This window comes from Ovis aries, chromosome 2, assembly GCF_016772045.2.
Source record: "Ovis aries strain OAR_USU_Benz2616 breed Rambouillet chromosome 2, ARS-UI_Ramb_v3.0, whole genome shotgun sequence".
Taxonomy (NCBI): Eukaryota; Metazoa; Chordata; class Mammalia; order Artiodactyla; family Bovidae; genus Ovis; species Ovis aries.
The window spans coordinates 33,999,730-34,023,163 of NC_056055.1; the positions used below are offsets into that span (position 1 = coordinate 33,999,730).

General features: G+C 37.2%; 1 protein-coding gene and 1 pseudogene across 3 annotated transcripts in view; one reads left to right on the forward strand and one right to left on the reverse strand.

Annotated features, from left to right (window-relative positions):
* AGTPBP1 (ATP/GTP binding carboxypeptidase 1) overlaps positions 1–23,434 on the forward strand; it is a 191,940-nt gene that overhangs the window by 20,831 nt on the left and 147,675 nt on the right. Inside the window, exons 2-3 of one of the 3 annotated variants that reach the window (XM_015093043.3) lie at positions 9,763–9,827; positions 18,984–19,108. In XM_015093043.3, coding sequence (XP_014948529.3) covers positions 9,796–9,827; positions 18,984–19,108 — 157 coding nt within the window. In that variant the 5' untranslated portion in view covers positions 9,763–9,795. Of the gene's footprint in view, positions 1–9,762; positions 9,828–13,086; positions 13,125–18,983; positions 19,109–22,083; positions 22,160–23,434 lie in introns of those variants that run through there. The other 2 variants (XM_060409111.1, XM_060409112.1) reach the window with 2 other exon arrangements.
* LOC114112945 (NEDD8-conjugating enzyme UBE2F-like) lies at positions 7,989–8,344 on the reverse strand (annotated as a pseudogene).

The window sequence follows — 23,434 nt, forward strand, 5'->3', positions numbered from 1 at the left end:
AAAAATAAAAGCAGTGACAGACTTTATGTTCTTGGGCTCCAAAATCAATGCAGACAGTGACTGCAACTGTGAAATTAAAAGATGCTTGTAAGAAAAGCTATGACAAACATAGACAGACAGGTTTGCTATTTAGACAAACCTAAAAAGCAGAGACATCACTTTGCCGACAAAGGTCCGTATAGTCAAAGCTGTAGTTTTTCCAGTAGTCATGTACGGATGTGAGAGTTGGACCATAAAGAAGGCTGAGCACCAAAGAATTGATGCTTTCAAACTGTGGTGTTGGAGAAGACTCTTGAGAGTCCCTTGGACTGCAAGGAGATCAAATTAGTCAATCCTAAAGGAAATCAGTCTTGAATATTCATTTGGAAGGACTGATGCTGGAGCTGAAACTCCAATACTTTGGCTACTTGATGTGAAAAACTGACTCATTGGAAAAGACCCTGATGCTGGGAAAGATTGAGGGCAGGAGGAGAAGGGATGACAGGGGAAGAGATGGTTGGATGGCATCACCTACTCAGTGGACATGAGTTTGAGTGAACTCTGGGAAATGGTGAAGGACAGGGAAGCCTGGCGTGCTGCAGCCCAGGGGTTTGCAAAGAGTCGGACATGACTGAGTGACTGAACAACAACAACAACAACAATAAATATCTTCTTTGGGAAAATGTTCATTCAGGTCCTTTCAGTTCAGTTCAGTTGCTCAGTGAACTGTTTTTTTGTTGTTGAGTTGTAGGTGTTCTGTACATATTCTGGATAGTAAGCCCTTATCAGATATATAATTTGCAGATATTTTCTCTCATTCTTTATGTTATCTTTTCACTTTCTTTATAATGGCATTTGAGGCACAGAAGTTTTAAAATTTGAAGTTCAATTTATCTTCCTTTTTCTTTTGTTTCTTGTGCTTCTGTTGCTGTAACTGAGAATCTGTTGCCAAATTCTGTGTCATACAGATTTACTCCTATGTTTTCTTCTAAGAGTTTTAGCTGCTTATATTCATGTTGTTGATTCATTGTGATGAATGTTGATTCATTTTTGTTTCTGGTGTGAGTAGGAATTCCACTTCATACTTTTGCCTGTGAAAATCCATTTGTCCCAGCAATAGAAGAGAGTGCTTTTTTTTTTTTTTTCCATCATGGAGTGGACTTGGCACCCTTGTCAATAATCAGTTGGCCATAGGTGTATATGTTTATTTCTAGACTTTCAGTTTTGTTCCATTGGTCTCTTTGTCTTTTTGCCAGTACCAGTGTAAATTGATTTTAACTAGTTTTCATTAAAAGCATGAAAATTGATAGTGCAAATAGCAAAGCTAGTAAAAACCATAAGCCAAAGTAATATTAAAAATGTAGCCTGTTAATAATTTGTATCAGAATTTTGAAAAACTTGTTTTGCCCTGACTGGCATAATGAGGTTCAAATATAGGTCCAAGAGTTACAAATGATTATATTTATATATATATATATTTATATATATATATGTATATTGATTACTTCACATTTTATGAAAAAGTTTTATACAATAAAGTTATTAGTTTTAAAAACTAAAAATAGTGGTTTATCTCTTTCATATGAAACTTGTTTTTGTTTTCTTTTGTTGAACTTGAAATAACTATTCACATTTCATTTTCAGCCAACATGAGATGATTTCCTCCTTGCTCTTGATGCATATACACATAAGAAATTGAAAACCAGCAGCAGAATGTTCATTACCCTTCTATTATTTGCAAGACACTATTCTTTGATAGAAATTTAGCTCTTTTTAGGGACAGAGCACGGAGAAGGCAATGGCACCCCACTCCAGTACTCTTGCCTGGAAAATCCTATGGATGGAAGAGCCTGGTAGGCTGCAATCCATGGGGTCGCTAAGAGTCGGATACGACTGAGCGACATCACTTTCACTTTTCACTTTCATGCATTGGAGAAGGAAATGGCAACCCTCTCCAGTGTTCTTGCCTGGAGAATCCCAGGGATGGGGGAGCTTGGTGGGCTGCCGTCCATGGGGTCGCACAGTCGGACACGACTGAAGTGACTTAGCAGCAATAGCAGGGACAGAGCAGGTAAGTCTCATCTTGAGTTTATAGTCACACTGCAGTGCACAAAAATTCTTCCTCCTCAGTCAAGTTCTCAGAATAAGCAGATGATTCAGAGAAAGGGCCTCTCATTTCATCTTATATTTATTTGAAAAGAAAGAGAAAATACTGTTCAGTTTTATTTTCTAATTTTATTCCTCTAGGTCAGCAAGATTTGAAATTTGTTGATACCCCTTTTCACTCTCAAGTCCAAAGCAGCAATAAGAGCATCTTCTCATATCCTTTTGTCATTTGAATTTTTTCCCCAAGAATCTTAAATTGTGTGCTTAGTTGCTCAGTTGTGTCCGACCCAGTGTGACCCCATGGACTGTAGCCTGCCAGGCTCCTTTGTCCATGGGGACTCTCCAGGCATGAATACAGGAGTGGGCTGCCATACTCTCCTTCAGGGGATCTTAACAACCCAGGGATCGAACCCAGGTCTCCTCCATTGTGGGTGGATTCTTTACTGACTGAGCTGCCAGGGAAGCCCAAGAATCTTATTACTTGAAGTCAAAATGCTTTCTCTAGGTCTTGCAGAGAGGAGTGGTTGATTTGTTTCGTATGGTAACAAATGTTTGCTAAGTTGGCTAGTTGCAGTAGCCATTCTTCTTCCTGAGTGCTCAGCAGAATCTGGCCTACTGTGTTTGTGAAAGTACCCCTGCAATTCACCACTCAGCTCTGACACATGCTCGAGAACTCTTCATCCGCCAAGCCCCTGGATGTCTTAAGAGAACGTTTTCATTTCATCCCTCAGAGCTTTTGATTTACTAACTCTTCTCTGTGAAGAAAACGCTGTGTTAAAAAGTCAGGTTTTTTTGGAGGGTGGGGTTGTTAAACAAGAGTAGCACATCCTCACATGGAGCCAGCTATTGGAACATTTTCAGCACAGGTGCCAACAAAGTTCTTCCAAGATGGACCTTTTGTTTCTAGACAGGAAGATAAAACATCAGCTATCCTGTCTTTTTCTGGCTTTGGGCAGCATTCTGTGGCAAAAAAAAAAAAAAAAATTATTAATTTGGCTGCATCGGGTCTTTGTGCCATGTGGGCCCTCGGTTGTGCCTCACAGGCTTCTCTCTAACTGTGCAGGTGGGCTCCAGAGCACATAGGCTTAGTTGCCCCGTGGCATATGTGATCTTAGTTCCCCAACCAGGGATTGAACTTGAGTCTCCTGTGTTGAAAGACAGTTTTAACCACTGGACCACCAGGGAAGTCCCACACAAAAAAAATGTTTTCTTGATTTCATCATTCAGTCTGGACAGGAAAACCTGTCTTCTATTTATCACGTGAGTCTTCAATATCCCATGACATGTCAATATATTGACTTACTGTTATTATACTGTAGAACTTTAAAATTTTCTCTTACTACATCTCATGTAAAGTATTTCATTTGGCATAACTTTACATTCTGGACATACTGGGTTCTCAGCAATTGGGGTGACTTTCCTTTTGCTAATCAGTGAAACTCTGCTGCTGTATCACTTGCTACCTTAGCCTTTTCATTGTATGTAATTTTTTTTAACCCAAAGCTTTATTGTGTTTGTTTGGAGATCCCATTAGTACCTTTAATGTGTCCAACTACTATAATTTGCAGCTGTATGTTTTGAATATTGCTAGAGCCATTGGCAGCCCACTCCAGTACTCTTGCCTGGAAAATCCATGGACAGAGGAGCCTGGTAGGCTGCAGTCCATGGGGTCGCTACGACTAGGACATGACTGAGCGACTTCACTTTAACTTTTCACTTTCATGCATTGGAGAAGGAAATGGCAACCCACTCTGGTGTTCTTGCCTGGAGAATCTCAGGGACGGGGGAGCCTGGTGGGCTGCCGTCTATGGGGTCGCACAGAGTCGGACACGACAGAAGTGACTTAGCAGCAGCAGCAGAGCCATTACTGCACTTGAAACATTTCCCGCATAGAATGGAATACTATGTTCCGTTGTATAAATCTATTGATAAGTAGTTTTCAGTATAAGAATGTGTTTTTTTATGTGTGTCTCTTGTTGCACTAATTTAGTGAAATGACTTGGAGGATATAATTCTTCATTGCTAATCTTACCAGAATTGTCCACTGACCCTCCTTTCATACCCCATCCTCAAAACTTGCCACATTGGATTATCAGGCATATATGTAAATTACAAATGTTAATGTCTAAAACATAAGGACATACTAAACAACTAAGTGAGAAAGTCACAAAAAGTCCAAACATTTCACAATGTAAGGCCCTTATAATTTATTCAGTTCACAGTTTGGAATTTTCATCCCAATAGCAAAGTGTTAGGAATGGGTGCATCTGGGTATACAGTTTTTTTCATTAATATTAAAATTTCCCTCCAGTTTCCCTCCAAGTTCTACAGTTGTAGAACCTTTGCTCCTGTGAGGCAGTTGATAGTGCATAAGGAGTGTTTAGGGGAGGTAATTTGAGGAAGGGGCTGATACTCATTAGCCCATTACCTTCTCCATGTCCCATGCAATCTCCAGTTATCACAGCCAACTGTAGCCAAATATACATGGTCCTTCTGTGTACTAGCACACACAGATGATATGAAATAAAATCATTAATTAGCTGTCACTCCTTGGTGCACAAAAGTAAAAGAGAAGAAAAAAAGAACCCCTTGTGTTCCATTTTGAACTCTCAAAGAATTCTAGCAACAACTTGTGGACCCCACTTTGGGGAACCCTGGACAAGGCTTTGGAATCTCCATATACACTGCTGTAGAACAAAGCATGTCTAAGTTGGTACTTCACTGCGAGGTCAGGTGGCATTTGTGTGACTTTCAGTCTAACAAATTTCATAAACAGTGAAATTGAGTTTGGCGGGTATAAAAACATCTGGAACCTGACTGCAGTAGAAACCCCCCCCCCCTTTTTTTTTTTAAGCTTTCCTGTACTACATTCCTGTAGCACAGGAAGGCACGCTAGAGAGAAGTTAATGTATATACTGTGTGCCACTATACCATATCCACCATATTATTGAGTTTTTAAAAATGAAGACTTCTTGCTCATTTGTATAGTAAAGTTGTCTCAAAACAAGTCCTTAAAGCATTTGTTTGTTCATTCAGAAATCTATTTACCACCTACAATGTACTGGCACTGTACGAGGTACTTGGGAATGGTGAGCAAAACAAAGATTTCTGCTCTTTTTGAACTTTAGTTCAATGGAGAGAAATAAATAATAAATAGTACACATAGTTAAATTGCCTAGTTTACAAGGTGATTAAAAAGAGTTGCACCAAGATATTAGGTATCAAGAACCTTGGGTTTCTGCCTCTTTTCCTCAAAACCTTGAGGAAATAAAAGAACTTATTTTGGCTGCTTTTGTAGCTACCAGTAGTGATAAGCTGTTGAGGGTCTGGGATGAATTAGATTTCGGGATTGATGTATGTGATGTGATGGGGGCATATGGTGGAGATTTGTAAGTATAGGAAAATAAACTATTCCTTTACGAATTTGTTTTGACACCTGTTCATATATATGTAATCAGTTATTGAGTACAGTTTTCAAAGTGTTCTGTTACTTTTGAATCATCCTGTCATAGAAGGCTGTAAGTGCTCTGGGAAAAGAGAAAAGTACATTGAGGTAAGGGGTGATGGGTATGCTGGTGTCTGGAGCTGTTTTACAGTATTAAATAAGATGGTTGGGATAGGCTTTATTGAAAAGGTGATTGTGTTTTTTGAAAAGGTGATTCTTGAGCAAAGGAAATTTGGGAGTTGGTTAGTCATTGGGCTATCTGGCAGAACATTTCAGGCAAAATAAACAGCTTGGGCAAAGACAGTAAGCTGAGAGTGAGCCTGGCCTGCTGGTGGAAAGCATGGAGGCCCAGCCAGTGCATCCAGAGCAATGTGAGGAAGAGGAGTTGTAGGCAAGTTACAGAGAGAAGGGCTGGGGCATTCCTTTAGGACCCCTAATGCCATTTAAATATGTGGGCAGCACCCACTGGGCTTTGAGCAGAGTGATGACAAGATTTATCTGCATATTTCCCCCCTCTTTTCTCCAGGCTTTTAAAAGGATCAGTCAAGGTGTTGTGTTGAAAAAAGACTGTAGGTGCCATTCATAGAAGGGGGATGAATAGGGGCAGTGGCCCACCATGGTAGTATTGATAGATGTGGAGAAGTGATTGGAGTCTGGATATATTTTGAGAGTAGAACTGTCAGGAATTCCTGAGGGGTTGGATGTGGGGTATAAAACAGGAGTCAAGAAGGACACTAAGGTTTTGGACTGAAGAACTGCAGAGAGAACTGTCTCTTAAATACATTTGAGGAAAGGAAAGTCAGGAGATTAGTTTTGGATTGTTAAGTTTGTGATATTATTAGAGAGCCAAGTGGAGATGTTGAGTAGTCATGAGACTGGATGAGGTCACCAGCGAAGAGAGTGGATTTGAAAAGGCCAAGGACTGAGCCCTAGGGCATTCTAGTAAAGGAGATTTAAGAAAGAATGGCAGTGAGTAGGCAGAAAACAAACTACAGCTATATAATAAAGTATTTATAAGAAGGCGTGATCAGTTATATTAAATGATCTCCTTGGAAGTACTTTCTTTGGCCATATACAATTGAAGTTGTGTAGCCATTAATGTTAAATGAATGAATTTTGAGATTACAGTGATTTTCATTATCTTTTTAAAGTTATTCAAGTAATAGAAATCCATGTTTTCTAATATTTTAAAAATATAGCAAAATGTGGTAGTTTATATAAATTACATGTGTAATAAAATGATGTAGAACTAGAAACACATGTTGTATGAATGTCAGATTCCTGGCTTTGACACTATGCTAGAGTTAGCATGAAATGTCATATAACCATTGGGAGAAACAGAGGGAACACGGGACCCCCCATCTTCTCATGGAGGAAGAGACACCCAAGAGATCTCCCCTGGCCCTTCCCCCATGCCACAGTCCAGTGAGAAGATGGGGGTCTATGAACCACATACTCAGTTCTCACCAGACACCGTAACTGCCTGCACCTTGATCTTGGACTTTACAGCCTCTCTTGCATAAAGTCTCAGTGTCTTGCTTTGTCACAGTTGTTTGGCAAAACCACAGACTTTGTGAGATGCAACATTTCTGCTTCTAGGTTCCTGCTCTTTCTATTACACCATACTGTAATGAACACAAACTTTCACAGCAAAAAGAAGGCTTTTCCTTCTCTCTGAAGCACTCTGGCCTCAGGATTCAGCAAGAAAAAGTGGCTGTAAAGGACATATTTGCTTAGTGAAGTACACTTTTTTCCCTTCTTTCATGTTTCTCTTTGTTTTTCTCTTCAATAGTTGCTTTACTTAACATCCTTCTGTTGGCCCTATACAACGAAAATACAAACTAACTGAGAATAGAAAAAAATGATTGAAGCATTAAATGTACAAATTACAAATCTGTTCCAGATATACTTACATTAAATAAAATACCCTTTTCAGTATAGATTTATAGTGAATGACTGTGCATTCTTGGAAGCTTCAAGACATCTAGGAAAGGGCTGAGAATTTACATTGGATCACAATTTGTAATAGATTTCTTATCACCGATCTATGAGCTGTGCTAAGCATGTCATTAGTGTCATTTGTGCAGGGAACTAATTTTGTTTGGGAAGAGGGTGAGAAGCAAGCTGTAGCCTCAATTCTGAGTTCATTACGACTTTTCAGGAATCTCAGCAGCAGTGTATTTAGTAGTTTCAGAAAAGGAAATATGTTAAGGTTAAGGAGGCAACTCTTTGGAATTTCAGACTTTTTTTTTTTTTTTTTTTACTATATATATGTAGAATGCTCCATCTACAATAAGCAGTTGTGAAGAGGTTCTTCCTCAGGATAACATGGTCACAGACTTGGATGACCCAGAGGAACAAAGAGAAAGCTTGAGGACTGGGGAGGAGGGCTTCCTTTTGATTTAAGTTGGAGACAAACTTACAACATAGTCTGTGGGCCTGCAGCCTTCTCCTCCTGTCATCTGTCATAATTCTTCATGTAGTCTTCAACTTTATTGCCCAAGTCCTCCTTGTCCCACAAATGATGTTTTGTTCTGCAGCTTCAGTATTCAGGGGAGCATCAGAATTCAGAGGATAGGTAAACAGAGTTTAATCCCCAAACAACATCCTTCTGTGTTCTCGGGGGAGCCCATCCAGTGCCATCAACCGAATGCTCTCTGTAAGCTTAGACATATGGTTTGGCTTCATGTTCTGCAACCTCTTCAACAGTCTGTCTCTCACAGCAGCCCTCTGAGCAGAGCTGGAGGTGATGGCTGGTGTCTGGAACCCTGTGAGATCCTCATCCTGCTTCATTATGCTTGCCTGTGTCAGCATTATTGCTCCCTTTACCCTGGGCATCCCAGACAGGCGAGACAAGGCCCTTCAGCTTGTGAGATGGGCTTGCTGTTAATGTAGTTTTAGAGAAAATCATACTACTTAACCAAGTAGCTTAATTCTGTTTATGGCAACAACGGTGCTTTTGAAAACATGTAAGATTCCCCCCACCTTTGGACGTATAATGACTCTTAATTAATTTGGAAATCAGAAAAAGTTACTTTTGACTTTGTGGGCATTAAAAAAGTCAGTTAAAAGGAGTAGTTAGCATTTAAAAATTTATCTTCTTTAAAAACAGCCTATGTAATTTTTGTAGATAATCCTAAATATGTTTCCTCTATTATAACTGAGTTTAAAAAAAGGGAAAAAAAGTCATGTTTAGTTAAAGGAGAAGTTCTTTGTTACTGTAGTAAAACACCCAGAATATCTGTGTCTTCTAAATCTATTATATTATACAGTTTGAAGTCTCTTCTTTTTTGGGCATGTTTGTTTTCCTTTAAATATAGCATTACTAAACATTGTATAGGGATGTAACTTGTTGAATTGACAATAGTTTTTAAACTTCTTGTTTAAAAATGCCACAAAATTCCTGCTTCAGTAATAAGCATCAGTACGTAAAATTAAAATATATCCGGGTCTTTTTTTGGGTGAATAGTTGTAAAATAAATCTGAAAAATTATAAAAATTGTGAATAGAGATTTAGGGTTTTAAATCTCTTTTCCCTCTTGCCCTCCAAACCCAGGGTGGTAACTACTTCTGCAGTTGTTTATCTTGAGCCTCCCTAGGCTTCCTCTATAGCTTGCCAGCCTTGCAACATCTGTGTAACCAACTCCTATTTTAGATCCCGTATATTAAAAAAGATGTAAGGTTTTAAAATATATAATATGTACATTCCAAAGATGAAACCTCTGTTGGTTGAAGGAAAATATGTGTAAATATATTAAATGAGAGAGATTTTTGAGAAGATTTTGCTCTATCTAAACAATTTGTTGTTAATTAAAATGTTTTCGTACAGAAATAATACATATTTACCAGTGTTTGACTGCTGTGTGAATGGTGGACAATACACTAATCATAGGATTGGTTTGAATATTTTAAGGTGTAGTATTAGAACAGGAAGGCTAATTTGAATGGTCTCAAAAGAAATCTTGGCTCTATAGTATAAATTATGTTTTTACACTTTTATAGCACTTGGATTTTTGATAACCTTATACTGACTGATTTTAAGTGGTTTAATAGGCACACCTTGTACTTTGAAGTGACCTGCCAGAAGCATGTAAAACTCAAACATTCTCCTGTGGTTTCTAGTCTTATCTTGTGTTGCCCATAATAAAAACTATCAGTTGTATGACTTTTATGACATCTAATATATAGAAAACAAAATTGTGTGTTTAATATCAGTATTTTTTTCTTTTTAGATTATCTGCAATGGTGAAATGAAGTAATTCAAGATGAGCAAGTTAAAAGTGATACCAGAGAAAAGGTATTGTAATTTTAAATACCAGTATGTATAAATTATAGACATAATACATGAAGTGATTGTATGAAACTTATTACCTTAAAATATATTTGTTTAAATGCAGCATCATATATTTATGTTATTTTGTTAATGTTTATTACTGTTTAACTTTTCATTTAAACTTGACACATGGGCCGAATCTCACCTACTGCTTGTTTTTGTGTGGCCTGAGTGGTTTTTACATCTCTAAATGGTTGGGAATAAAAATAAAAATGTGAACATATGAAATTCAAATTTCAGTGTACATAAATAGAATTTTACTAGAACATAACATTTTGTATATTGTATGGCTACTGAATTTTTTTCCTTACGTAAGACTTGATCAAAGCACATCCGTTTCCATAGAAAATTTATTATATATTTTCTATCTTTAAATGCTTCTGTGGATGCTCTTTTTTGTTTATTTTTTGCCCCCTTTAGATTTTTTTCTCAGCTATGAAGTATCTATTAAACAGGTTTATGTACCTAACTCAGTGCTGAATCTGGGAGAGTAGGAAGAAACATAACACTTAATGCAGTGCTTTGCAGAAAATGAGTGTTGAGCACGTTCTAAAGAAGTAAAATGAGCCCTATTCTCTTTCTACATGAGGCTTATAATCTGATGAGAACACCTGAACAAATGCAGTGTAGTGGTTTAACCAGTATATAGTGAAGTCTTAAATTTTGAGATCCATAGACTTTTATCTTTCCAGCTTTCTTGTTCAAGTGTCTGTACTGCAAGAGTTCTGCCTTATCCTTAGCTCTGATCTATTGAGTCATCATCACTTCCTCTCTTATCAAGTGAAAGTCGCTCAGTTGTGTCCAATTCTTTGCAACTCCATGGACTATACAGTCCATGGAATTCTCCAGGCCAGAATACTCAAGTTAGTAGCCGTTCCCTTCTCCAGGGGATCTTCCCAACCCAGGAATCAAACCAGGATCTCCTGCATTGCAGGTGGATTCTTTGCCAACTGAGCTATCAGGGAAGCCCCTCTCTTACCAGTGTAGGATCCATTGTTTATCATTCCAGTCTTGCAAATACCTGAAATGCTTTTACCTTACTTTGTATTTTTTCATCACACATACCTGACAAAGTCTTTTTCCTGAATAGACCTTTACTGAGTGGCTGAATGATGCTGGAGGATGAATTAACTTAGAAGATATTACTAAAATGATTATTGATAATCAGCCTGAACTGAGCCCAGCAATCTTAACTACTTTGATTCTAAATTTTGGAATGACTGTTTTATACTTTTCAAGCATTTGAAATTGTCAGGTGTATATGTACATATTCTCAGCAGTTGACCTAATCTTAGAGATAATACAATTTATTGTCCTCATATTTCTTGTACAAAATTTGCTTGCTCCCCTTTATTTGATTCTATCCTTTGCTTACCCTCCTGTTACTTTTTGCTACAAAGGATGTGTCTTTTTTCTTGGTCTTTTAATCATTAGTATTTTTCTCTGTTGAATCTTTAATTCCTCCATTCCATATCATTTAAACCAATCTGGGCTTCCCCATATTTAGACTGTACTGTTCTGTTACTGGGCTTCCCTGGTAGCTCAAGCACCGTACAGTACAGTTCTGTTACTACTCAATTTATCTGATTTCCTCAAAAGCCAAAAGTTTTAAATAGCCTGTAAATGCAATCTGCATCTCATTTCACACTCTCCAGTCACTCTTGTTTAGTTCCTGCCTTATCCACTACACCAACGGTACGTATTAAGGTCACCTATGAATTTTTAAACAGCTTTATTGAGCGACTTCTCTTTCACTTTTCACTTTCATGCATTGGAGAAGGAAATGGCAACCTACTCCAGTGTTCTTGCCTGGAGAATCCCAGGGACGTGGGAGCCTGGTGGGCTGCCGTCTGTGGGGTTGTAGAGAGTCGGACATGACTGAAGCGACTTAGCGTTGAGATATAATCATCTTATAAGAAGCTAAACATAGTTTAATAACTTTGGTTTATGTATAATGGTTAAATCATTATCTCAGTGAAAATAATGAATGTATTTATCATGTTCATTAACTACCTAGAAATGGAATGGCTGAAGCATATGGTAGGTCTGTGTTTCTTTTTAGGAAACTTAACAATGATCTGTTTTACAAAGACATTAATACCATCCTACAGTCTCTCCAACAGTGTATGAAAAGTCTAGTTCTGTATTCTCACCAACACTTGTTCAGTTCAGTTCAGTTCAGTCGCTCAGTCGTGTCCGACTATTTGCGACCCCATAAATCGCAGCACGCCAGGCCTCCCTGTCCATCACCAACTCCCGGAGTTCACTCAGAATCACATCCATTGAGTCGGTGATGCCATCTCATCCTCAGTCGTCCCCTTCTCCTCCTGCCCCCAATCCCTCCCAGCATCAGAGTCTTTTCCAATGAGTCAACTCTTAGCATGAGGTGGCCAAAGTACTGGAGCTTCATCTTTAGCATCATTCCTTCCAAAGAAATCCCAGGGCTGATCTCCTTCAGAATGGACAGGTTGGATCTCCTTGCAGTCCAAGGGATTCTCAAGAGTCTTCTCCAACACCACAGTTCAAAAGCATCAATTCTTCTGTGCTCAGCTTTCTTCACAGTCCAACTCTCACATCCATACATGACTACTGGAAAAACCATAGCCTTGACTAGACGGACCTTTGTTGGCAAAGTAATATCTCTGCTTCTCAATATGCTATCTATGTTGGTCATAACTTTTCTTCCAAGGAGTAAGCGTCTTTTAATTTGGTCATTCTTTGTAAATTCTTACGATCATTCTTTTAAAATTGTAGCCATTCTCGTAGGCGTATATTGATATGTCATTGTGATTTTAATTTGCATTTCCCTAATGGCTGATGATTTTGAAAATCAATTGATGAGTTATTTGGTGCGTTATCTTTTAGCATATCTTATTTGGTGAAGTCTCTTTCCAAATCTTCCAATTTTTGAAATTTTAGTGTTTTAGTAATTGAGTTTTAGGTTTTTTTTTTTTTAATATTATGGATTCAAGTTGTTTATCAGATACTTGAATTGCAAGCATTTTCTTTCAGTTGCACTTTTTTTCCTTCATATTTTCTCCCATTCTGTGGGTGGTCGTCTCTCTTTCTCAATCTTTCTCTCTCTAATACTTGTTTATTTGTTTGGCTGCATCAGGTCTCGGTTGCATCATATGCAGGATCTTTCTTGTGTCACGTTGTGTCACATGACTCTCTAGTTGTGACGTGGGGCTCAGTGCTCCAAGGCATGTGGGTTCTTAGTTCCTGGTCCAGGGTTCAATCCTGAGTCTCCTGCATTGCAAGGTGGGTTGTTAACTGCTGGACCACCAGGGACGTTCCTATGTAGTGTCTTCTAAGATCAGAAGTTTTAAATTTAGGTGATTTTCATTTGTTTATTTGTTCTTTTATGGGTTATGCTTTTAGAGTTATATCTAAGAAATATTTGCATAACCCATATTATCAATATTTTCTCTTATGTTTCTTCCAGTTTTTTATTGTTTTAGATTTTACATTTAGGTCTGTGTTCCTATTTGGGTTAATTTTTATATGGTATGAGGTGTGGATAGCACATTTTTTTTTGGCATTTGGATATCTGATTGTTCAGCACCATTTTTAGAAAGAATATCCTTTCTCCACTGAGTTCCTTTGTACCTGTATCAAAAGTCAGTTGTTTGTACAAGTGTAGATCTGTTATACTCAGTGTCGTTCTGTTGGTCAGGATGTCTAGCTTAATGCCTGTGCCTTACTGCATTTAATTATTATAGAAGAAGTAGTTAGAGAAATAGTTATTGTTCTCTTCCAGTTAGAAGAATATCGTTTTCTAATCTTACATACTTAACTATTTAACTATTTCTACAAAGGAATGATAGTGAAATTTCCATTTTTCATTGTCCTTTGCTCAACAAAAAAGAAAAATAAAGTTTTGTGTTCAGTATTTGGAAACAATAAAAACGTGATTAAAGCAAAAGTAGTAAAAATAAATAAAAATTAAAGAGTTAGAAATGAGGAACAACCATTTCTGAAAGATAATGTGCATATTTTGGAAATAATACCATATTGTTTGAATTAAGTCTTATTTACTAAGACTACTGATTAAGTTTAAAACTTTGGTATATTTTAATGAATTTTTTGCTGTCAGATGTTTATAGCTTATTTATGAAGACATGTGTGTTACCTGTATGCAATTTACATTTTATTATGAGAACGTAATAAAATTTATTTGCAATGTGAAGATAGTTTCTTTAGCCCTTGCACTTGCTTGGGAAATTATTTGTTGCAGGACAATATGTATATACCATTGAGACTTTTGTAACATATAAAAAATTTATATTTTTAAGAAAATAGCTGTAAGACTGTGTGTAAACTCAGAGTATCAAAAAGCAGTAGGAGACCACTACAGTGAAACAAATATTTGTGATAGTGTCTTTAAAATATACATTGGAAAGTTAACTTGACTTGATATACTCCACATCAGTCGTATTTTCAATTCCCTAATGTTCTAACTATTCAAGTAATTAACGTTATCAGTTATAAATGTAACCTCCCAAGGTTGGTTTTGGTCTCATTTTGATTCACCTAAAAATAGGCCAAGGGAGAGAAGATAAATTCTTATCTGAGTCTTTTTATTTAACGATTTTCTGCTTTGCTGAAAAATTGTAGCTTAAATTGTTCATTGAATAGCTGTATAGCTTTTTAATTTGTTCTTTCTCCTTTACGCTTGGATTTGCCAAAGTCTAAAAATCATTGACTCAGTGGTAAAGAATCTGCCTGCCAAGAAGGAGATGCAGATTCAATCCCTGGGTCAGGAAGAGTCCCTGGAGAAGGAAATGGCAACTCAATCCAGTACTCTTGCCTGGAAAATCCTGTGGACAGAAGAGCCTGGTGGGCTACAGTCCGTGGGGTCACAGAGTCCTATTAAACCAAAACAAAAAATCATTCAATAGGTAGAACTGCCCTCTAGTGTTCACCCTACAGTTCTCTCAACATTAGTGTCAACAGTCTTAACATTTTTAGAGCTGAGTTGGAGGTGGCTTGGAATATTTTGTTCAGTTTTTATGTTCTCAGTGAGAAAAGTAAAAAATAGGAAAATCAGCTTGCTTATTACGTTGTTCTTAATTTCTGTTTGTTTGCCTTCCTTCAAAAAATTCATGCATACATCTGTAATTTGTAATGATTCTTAGAATCACTTAATTGCAAGCTGTTTTGTTTTGGTAGCAGTGTAATTTAATTTGAAAATTTAAGAGTTACTGAAAAAAAAAAACCTCTCACTTTGAAATGGAACAGAAGATATGATCAGTGTGTTTCGTATGTTTTTGGATGTTTTTAATAGATGTTTTATCTACTGAAAAATGCTAACAGATGACCTTCAAGAGAAATATTATTGGAGAAAACAAACAAAAAAATCCCCTAATTATTAAATTTCAGAATTCTGATTTCCATAATGCAAATTTCCCTTACATCTAAGTTACAGAATTGTTTTTTTTTTAAAATTTTTATTTTTACTTTATTTTACTTTACACTACTGTATTGGTTTTGCCATACGTTGACAGAATTGTTTTTAAAGATGTATTTCCTCTCTAGTGTTCAGACTAGATCTGAGCACAAAATGTACAAGAGAAGTTTGGAACAAGAGTTCTCAAACTTTGGCTAAGAACCCCCTTGTGCTCTTAAATTAATGGAGACTCCAAAAAGCTTTTGTTGATGTAGGTTACTTGATGTATTGATATTTACCATATTGTATATATAATATCGATACTGCCATTTATATTATGATATATCAATATAATTATATGTAATATAGTAATACTACCATATGATAAATTAAAATTGAGAAATTATTTCATTGAAATAATCCAGTTACATTATAACAACATTATTATTGTATGTAATAATATTTTTACTAAAATAAGTTGTCAAAATAGTTATAAGATGGCATTTAAAATACTATTTTTTTTCAGTTTTTTTAATTTTAATTTTTTGGTCATGCTACACAGCCTGTGGGATCTTAGTTTCCCTGCTAGGGATTGAATCCTTGTCCCAGGCTTGAAATCCTGGTGTCTTTAACTACTGAATTGCCAGGGAAATCCAGAAAGTGGAATGTTCTATTCAATTTTTGCACATTTCTTTAATGTCTGGCTGATCAGAAGACAGCTGGATTCTCTTGTCTGCTTCTGAGTTCAGTGTGTCATATATGTCAGTATACGTATTATATATGTTGTTGTGCTCAGTCATGTCCGACTCTGCGACCCCATGGACTGCAGCATGCCAGGCTTTCCTGTCCTTCACTGTCTTCCGGAGTTTGCTCAAACTCGTGTACATTGAGTCAGTGGTCAGTGGACATCCTCTGCTGCTCTCTTCTCCTTTTGCCTTTGTCTTTCCCAGGATCAGGGTCTTTTCCAGTGAGTTGGCTCTTCATATCAGGTGGCCAAAGTGTTGGAGCTTCAGCTTTAGTATCAGTCTTTCCAATGACTATTCAGGGTTGATTTCCTTTAGGATTAATTGATTTGATCTCCTTGCAGTAAGGGACTCTCAAGAGCCTTCTCCAGCACCATAACTTGAAGGCATCAGTTCTTCAGTGCGCAGCCTTCTTAATGGTCCAAATTTCACATCAGTACATGAGAAGCTTTGACCTTTGTTGGCAAAGTGATGTCTTTGCTATTTAATACGCTATTTAGTTTTGTCATAGCTTTCCTTGCGCGAGCAAGCATCTTTTAATTTCATGGCTGCAATCACCATCTACAGTGATTTTTGGAACCCAGTAAAATCTGTCACCACTTCTACTTTTTCCCCTTCTATTTGCCATGAAGTAAGAGTCCCTTGGACTACAAGGAGATCCAACCAGTTCTTTCTGAAGGAGATCAGTCTGAAGGAAAATACTCTTATGCTGAGAGGGATTGGGGGCAGGAGGAGAAGGGGACAACAGAGGATGAGATGGCTGGATGGCATCACTGACTCGATGGACTTAAGTCTGAGTGAACTCCGGGAGATGGTGATGGACAGGGAGGCCTGGCGTGCTGTGATTCATGGGGTCACAAAGAGTCGGACACGACTGAGTGACTGAACTGAACTGAATTGAATTGAATGGAACTGGATGCCATGATCTTAGGTTTTTGAATGTTGAGTTTCAAGCTAGCTTTTTCACTCTCCTCTTTCACCCTCATCAGGATACTCTTCAGTTCCTCTTCACTTTTTGCCGTTAGAATGGTATCATCTGCACATCTGAGGTTGTTGATATTTCTCCCAGTAGTCTTCATTGAAACTTGTGATTCATCTAGCCTGGCATTTTTCATGATGTACTCTGCATATAAATTATGCAGATATCTGAATATTGATACACTTTATTACACAGTTTCTAAAAATTATTTTTATTAATATCACCACTAATTTTATCATGAAATTTTTAAAGTAGCGGTCATGATAGTAGACCTTTGTTTTCCAGATAAATGATTATATATGGGGAGAAGTGGATGGATTTGAGATGTTTAGAGATAGAGCTGATAATGAGTTGAGTGTGGGAAAGGGAATCTGGATTTTTGTCTTGAGCAACTGATGGTTTATATGAGTTTGGGAAAGTTACAATTGAAGAGGAGTAGGTTGAGGCTGGAATTAAATGTAGGAGCTGGGCAGTGTATTGATTTTGCAGCTGTGGGGTTGCATGAGGTTGCTTGGGGCAGTAGAGTAGGGAGAGTGAGGAGAAGAGGGCTGAGTATAGAGCTCTGGGGGGTCTTCAGCATCTAGGGTTTTGTGGGAGGAGGAGCCAGGAGAGGAGATCTAGAAGAAGTGGCCATAGGATGAAAATCAGGTGTGTGTGGAGCCATTAAAGCCCAAAGAGGAAAGTGTAGACAGAGGAGCTGACTTGGACAGCAGTGAGTATGAAAAGAAAAGCTGTGACTGCAGGAGGTTTTGGGGAGACCTCACAGTGTTAGAAACTAAACTTTGAACAAGTGAGCAGTATGTGGGAGGGCAAATGCAGACATCTTCAAGGAGTAGCTGAGAAGTGGGGTGCTAATTGGTGGGAGCTCCTAGATCGTGTTGTGTGCCGATGGGTATGTTGCGGTTCCATGGGAGAGCTAAATGATGAATCAGAGGAAGTGGAAGGAGCAAATACACTAGAAATGCAGTGGAGGAATGGTTCTTTGTATCTCAACATACCAGTGAAAGAAAGCCTTTGAAAAGCAAGTCAGAGCACATCACTCTTCTCAAAAACTTCCCATCTCATTTAGTTGAAAAAAGTCAACATCTGCAGGGGCTACAAGGCTCTGAATGATGGTGCTGTCTTCTGCATCACCCCCAACTCTAAGTCTGCTGCTGTTCTTAATTGAACACAGCAGGCATGGTCCTGCCTTGGTGATTTGATGATTGTGACAGCTCTTTCTGTGGGTATCTGCACCGCTCATTATCTTACTCCTTTCAGGCCTTTCCCTAAATAGTGCCCTCTTGAGGTTTTTCCTGACTACGCTTTCCAAAATTGCAGCCATCTGCCTCCTTGCCCCTTCTATCCCCACAACCTGCTTTTCTCCATAGTGCTTCCCATCACCTTAATACTATTTATATAGTTATTTGTGTATTTACTTTGTCTCATTAGAATGTTCACTCTGAGGGGCAGTAATTTTTGTTTGTTTCGTTTACTGTTGACAATATCTAGAATGGTACTGTCAAATGGTACAAATGTATAATGAATGAGAATAAGGAAAGAATGTGGGAAGAGAGTCAGAGAGGTTTAAGGTGCTGGTTGTGTGAAGATAAGTGTTTTCTTCTTTGACTTTATAATAGTTGTGAAGTTGGGTGCTAACTGAAAAATGGAGTCAGGTAGAAGGGATGGTTAGAGTCTGAGGAGAGCATAGAATATGTAAAAAGCCTGCTTGGTTGGGGTCGGGGCGGGGTGGGGGGTGAACTGGAAAGGTGAACTTTCAGGATGTGACGGAAGATTGCTTGGCAGGGTCGAATGTACCTTTGTGGTTTTTTGAAATCGAACGTTTCTCACTTAAATCAGCTGAATGTTTGTCATACGCTCTAAAACAGAGTAAGGATATGTGGCATGTGTGCATGCTCTGCGCTTTTAGCAGGGTAGGATTTTGGCTTGTTTCTAACAACTGATCTTCATAGTATGGAATTCACAATTGATGTAGAATGTGCCCTAATTTAAAGTAATATTCTTTTTAGCCTCGCCAATAACTCTAGAATCGTGGGGCTCCTGGCTCAGCTGGAGAAGATCAATACTGAATCTGCAGAATCAGATACTGCCAGATATGTCACAGCAAAAATTCTCCATCTGGCTCAGAGTCAGGGTAAGCTTTCATCTCTTGTTTCTGAAATGCTTTCTTAATTGCTTAAAAGTAGAGGCTAAAAATGAGAAAGATATGATTTTATATATATAAAATTTGAACTTTCTATATAGATTCAAGAAATTGAAAATTGAATAACTATGGAAGAAATTGTTTTTCAAAGCATTGTTTCTAAAAATGATTATGATTTTACTCATATATGATTGTCCTCCTTTCCCCATTTTTCAGGCAGCACCTAATTCCAATACTGCTTGTAGAATGTTGACAAAAAGATGTCAGGTATTATACTAGTTATTAGTATTGTCCCTGCTTTGAAATGCAAGCGCTGTCATTCAGTGATTGGGTGACCTTAGGGAAGTTTTGAACCTGTGGGACTTACTTGCACTGACTCTGAAATAGAGATAAGAAATATCATGTAATTAGCATGAAATTTATATGAGAAGTATATAAAAATGATGTTAAAACTGTTCAATAAATGATATCTGTAATTAAGCATAATTTATCCAATTTATAAAGCTAGTACTACTGTTGTTGTTGTTAAGTCGTGTCTGACTCTTTGCAACCCCGTGGACTGTAGTCTGCCAGGCTTCTCTGTCCATGGGATTTCCCAGGCAAGAATATTGCAGTGGGTTGCTATTTCCTTCTCCAGGGATTGAACCTACATCTCCTGCTTGGAAGGTGGATTTTTCACCACTGAACCATAGGGCATCAAACCTTGACAGAGTATAAGAGAAGAAAAGTATTAACTTTGCACTAAGAAACATTAATTTGAAAAATCCCAAATAAAACATTAGTAAATCAAGTCTAATTATGAGTAAATATTTCAATATAACATTATTTGTACAGGTCCTATAAAAACCCATGTAATTATCTCAATAGGAGCTAAAAAAAATTTAAGATTTTTAAGATTTTCTTAAATTGTTTTAAATTTAAGAAATTTAGGATTCCAAAATCTGTGCTTGATTTAAAAAGGAAAAAAACACCTTGAATTTTCTTTTTCTAAATAAGGATAAATCAACAGCTGCCTTAATATTTGACAGTGGCACATTGAAAGCATTCTGTTAAAATTAAGATCCAGACAATTCACAATTATTTTAGTTTATTGGTTTTTTATTACTGCATTATTCTAGAGGTATAGATAATTGAAGTAAGATGTTCAGCAAGCATTTACTATGTTCAGGAAGCTGGTATTTATTAACCTACCTTCATGATCATAGGCCCTTATTTTATTTTGGTAACTTATTCCTATGTAGCCCATTTAAGGAATATTTGACAGCATCCCCAAACCTAGGAGAGATCTTTGCATTTGTTTCTAGCAAAATCTTTTAATTTAGAAAGTTGCTATACTGGATTCTAGCCTTTGTAAATATTGTGCTTATCAACTAAGTTAAATGTGTAAGGATAGTCACTGTATTAGTGCAAAGATAGATATACCCAGTATATTCACTGTCTCTCATATGAAATAACTCCTTACAACAAAACAAAGCACCTCAGCAAAAACCAAGAGAAGACAATTTTTTTAAACCAATAGATACTTATGTTTAACTGCTCTCATGACTGTAGATTCTTCCCATCACATTCTAGAAGCCCCTACCCCAACACCATCACTAAAAATTCACCTAGTCATACGACTACCATACATTGTCCTTTTCCTCACCCTGCCACCCACCAGTGGGAGAGCCAGCCCTTGAATACTGTCCCCTGAGGTTATGTAATCCAATGACTCTGTTTAGAGTTGACACAGTATAAATTCGTAGTGAAAGATTGTCCTGTCATCTATCCATTTTAGAGAGAATGATTAGGAGTTTATGGCTCAAAGAAGAAGAAATACAAATAGCCAATAAACATATATTAGAAGTCAGGAATTACTAATGAAAACAATGAAGTTATTTCTCGTTAATTACTTTGGCAGGAATTAGAGAATGACAATATCCAGTACTGTTGAAGGCATGGAAAATAGGGTATTCTCATACACTGTAGGTGGTGTAATGATTATTATAAGCTTTGGAGAAAAGAATCTGGCAATGTTATTAAGATTTAAAGTGCACTTGCTGTTTTATTTAACACTTCACTCTCAGAAACCTGAGTGAAATAAAAATCACATTATAAAAAGACTATTTGGAGATGTTTCAGTGTGTCTATAAAATCAGAGTTCAAGAAATCACCTGAAATATCCAACAGTGAGAAAAGGGCTGAATTAATTTTGATATAGCCAAACTGTGGGACTGTATAACTACATTATACAACTATTATCAGTGATTAATTATTTATGATATGTTATATGGCTCATATGTGTAAGTACAGAGAGTCCTCAGAGATGCTGCATGTCTGATTTCATCCTACTGCAATAAAACAAACATCGCAATCGGGTGAGTCAAGCGAAGTTTTTGGTTCCTAGTGCATATAAAAGTTGTGTTTACACTGTGCTTTAGTCTATGAAGTGTGCAGTAACATATGTGTAAAAAATGTACATACTTTAATTAGAAATACTTTATTGCTGAAAAATGTAAGCCCTCAGTGAGTCATAACCTTTTTGCTCTTAGAGTGTCTTCCCTCTATATTTATAATAGGCTGCTGATTGATCAAGGTAGTAGTTGTTGAAGGCTGGTATGGCTGTAGCAGTTTCTTAAAATAAGACAGTGAAATGAGCTACACACACTCTTTCACACTTTTTCACTGCTGCATGCAGTGCTGTTTGATAGCATTTTACCTGCAGCAGAACTTCTTTTAAAATTGGATTTTATCTCAATATGCCGCTCCTTTATCAACTAAGTTTTCCTAGTATTCTAAATCCTTTGTTGCCACTTCAGTCTTCACCAGGAATTGATTCCATCTCAAGAAACCACTTTCTTTGCTTATCTGTAAGAACGCTCGTCATCTGTTAACATTTTATCATGAGAATGCAGCAATTCTGCAGATCATATCTTCAGGCTCCACTTTTAATTCTAGTTCTCTTGCTGTTTCTACCACATCTGCAGTTACTTCCTCCTCTGAAGCCTTGAACCCCTCAAAGTCATCCATGAAGGTTGAAATCAACTTCTTCCAAACTTCTGTGTATGTTGATGTTTTGACCTCTTCTAATGAATCACAAATGTTCTTAATGGCATCTAGAATGAATTCTTTCTAGAAGGTTTTTAACTGACTTTGCCTAGATCCATCACAGGAATCACTACCTATGACAGCTACAGTCTTATGAAATATATTTCTTAAATAGGAAGACTTGAAAGGCAAAATTATTCCTTGATCCATGGATTGTAGAGTGGATGTTGTGTTAGCAGGCATGAAAACAACACTAATCTTGTGGAGTGAGAAGGTGCATTGTCGATGAGCAGTCCCATTTTGAAAAAAATCTTTTCGTTTTTTTGAGTAGTAAGTCTCAACAGTGGGTTTTAAAATAGTCAGTAAACTTTGTTGGAGACCATGTACTCTCATTCAGGCATCATTGTTCCATTGATACAGTACAGGCAGAGAAGATTGAGCTTAATTCTTAAGGGCCCTAGGGTTTTTGGAATTGTAAATGAACATTGGTTTCATCTTCAAGTCACAAGATGGCATTAGTTTCTAATAAGAGAAGCTTTAAAGTCAGGCATTGACTTTTCCTTCCTAGGTATGAAAGCCCTGGATAGCTTCTTTCTCCTATATAAGTATATTTTGTTTATGTTGAAAGTCAATTGTTTCATGTAGCCAACTCACTGCAGCTGCTACATCAGCACTTGCTGCTTTACTTCACACTTTTATGTTATAGAGGCAACTTCTTTCATTAAGCCTCATGAATTAAGCCTCTGTTAGCTTTAAACATTTCTTCTGCAGTAAAAAGTATTACATGCAAATATAAATCAAAAGAAAACTGGGGTAGCAATATTTGTATCAGACAAAATAAAATAAATCAAATAAATAAAAAATAAATCAGAAAAAGTAGACTTTAAAGACAGAAAAGGACTTAACATGATGATCAAGGGGTCAACTCAATTGTAAATAAATATGCACCTAATGTAGGAGCACCTATATACGTGCAGCAAATATTAAAGGTATAAAGGGAGAATAGGCGCAAAGGGAGAACTAGACAGTAATACAATAGTAGTAGGGGCCTTTAACACCCCACCCCACTTACATCAATGGACATATCATCCAGACAGAAATCAGCAAGGAAACACTGGCCTTAAATGACACATTAAACCAAATAAACTATATGTATACATTCTCTCTGAAAGCAGCAAAGTACACATTCTTTTCAAGTGCATATGAAACATTCTCCAGGATAGACTGTATGCTAGGCCACAAAATAAGCTTGGGGAAATTTAAGAAAATTGAAGTCATATCAAGTACTTT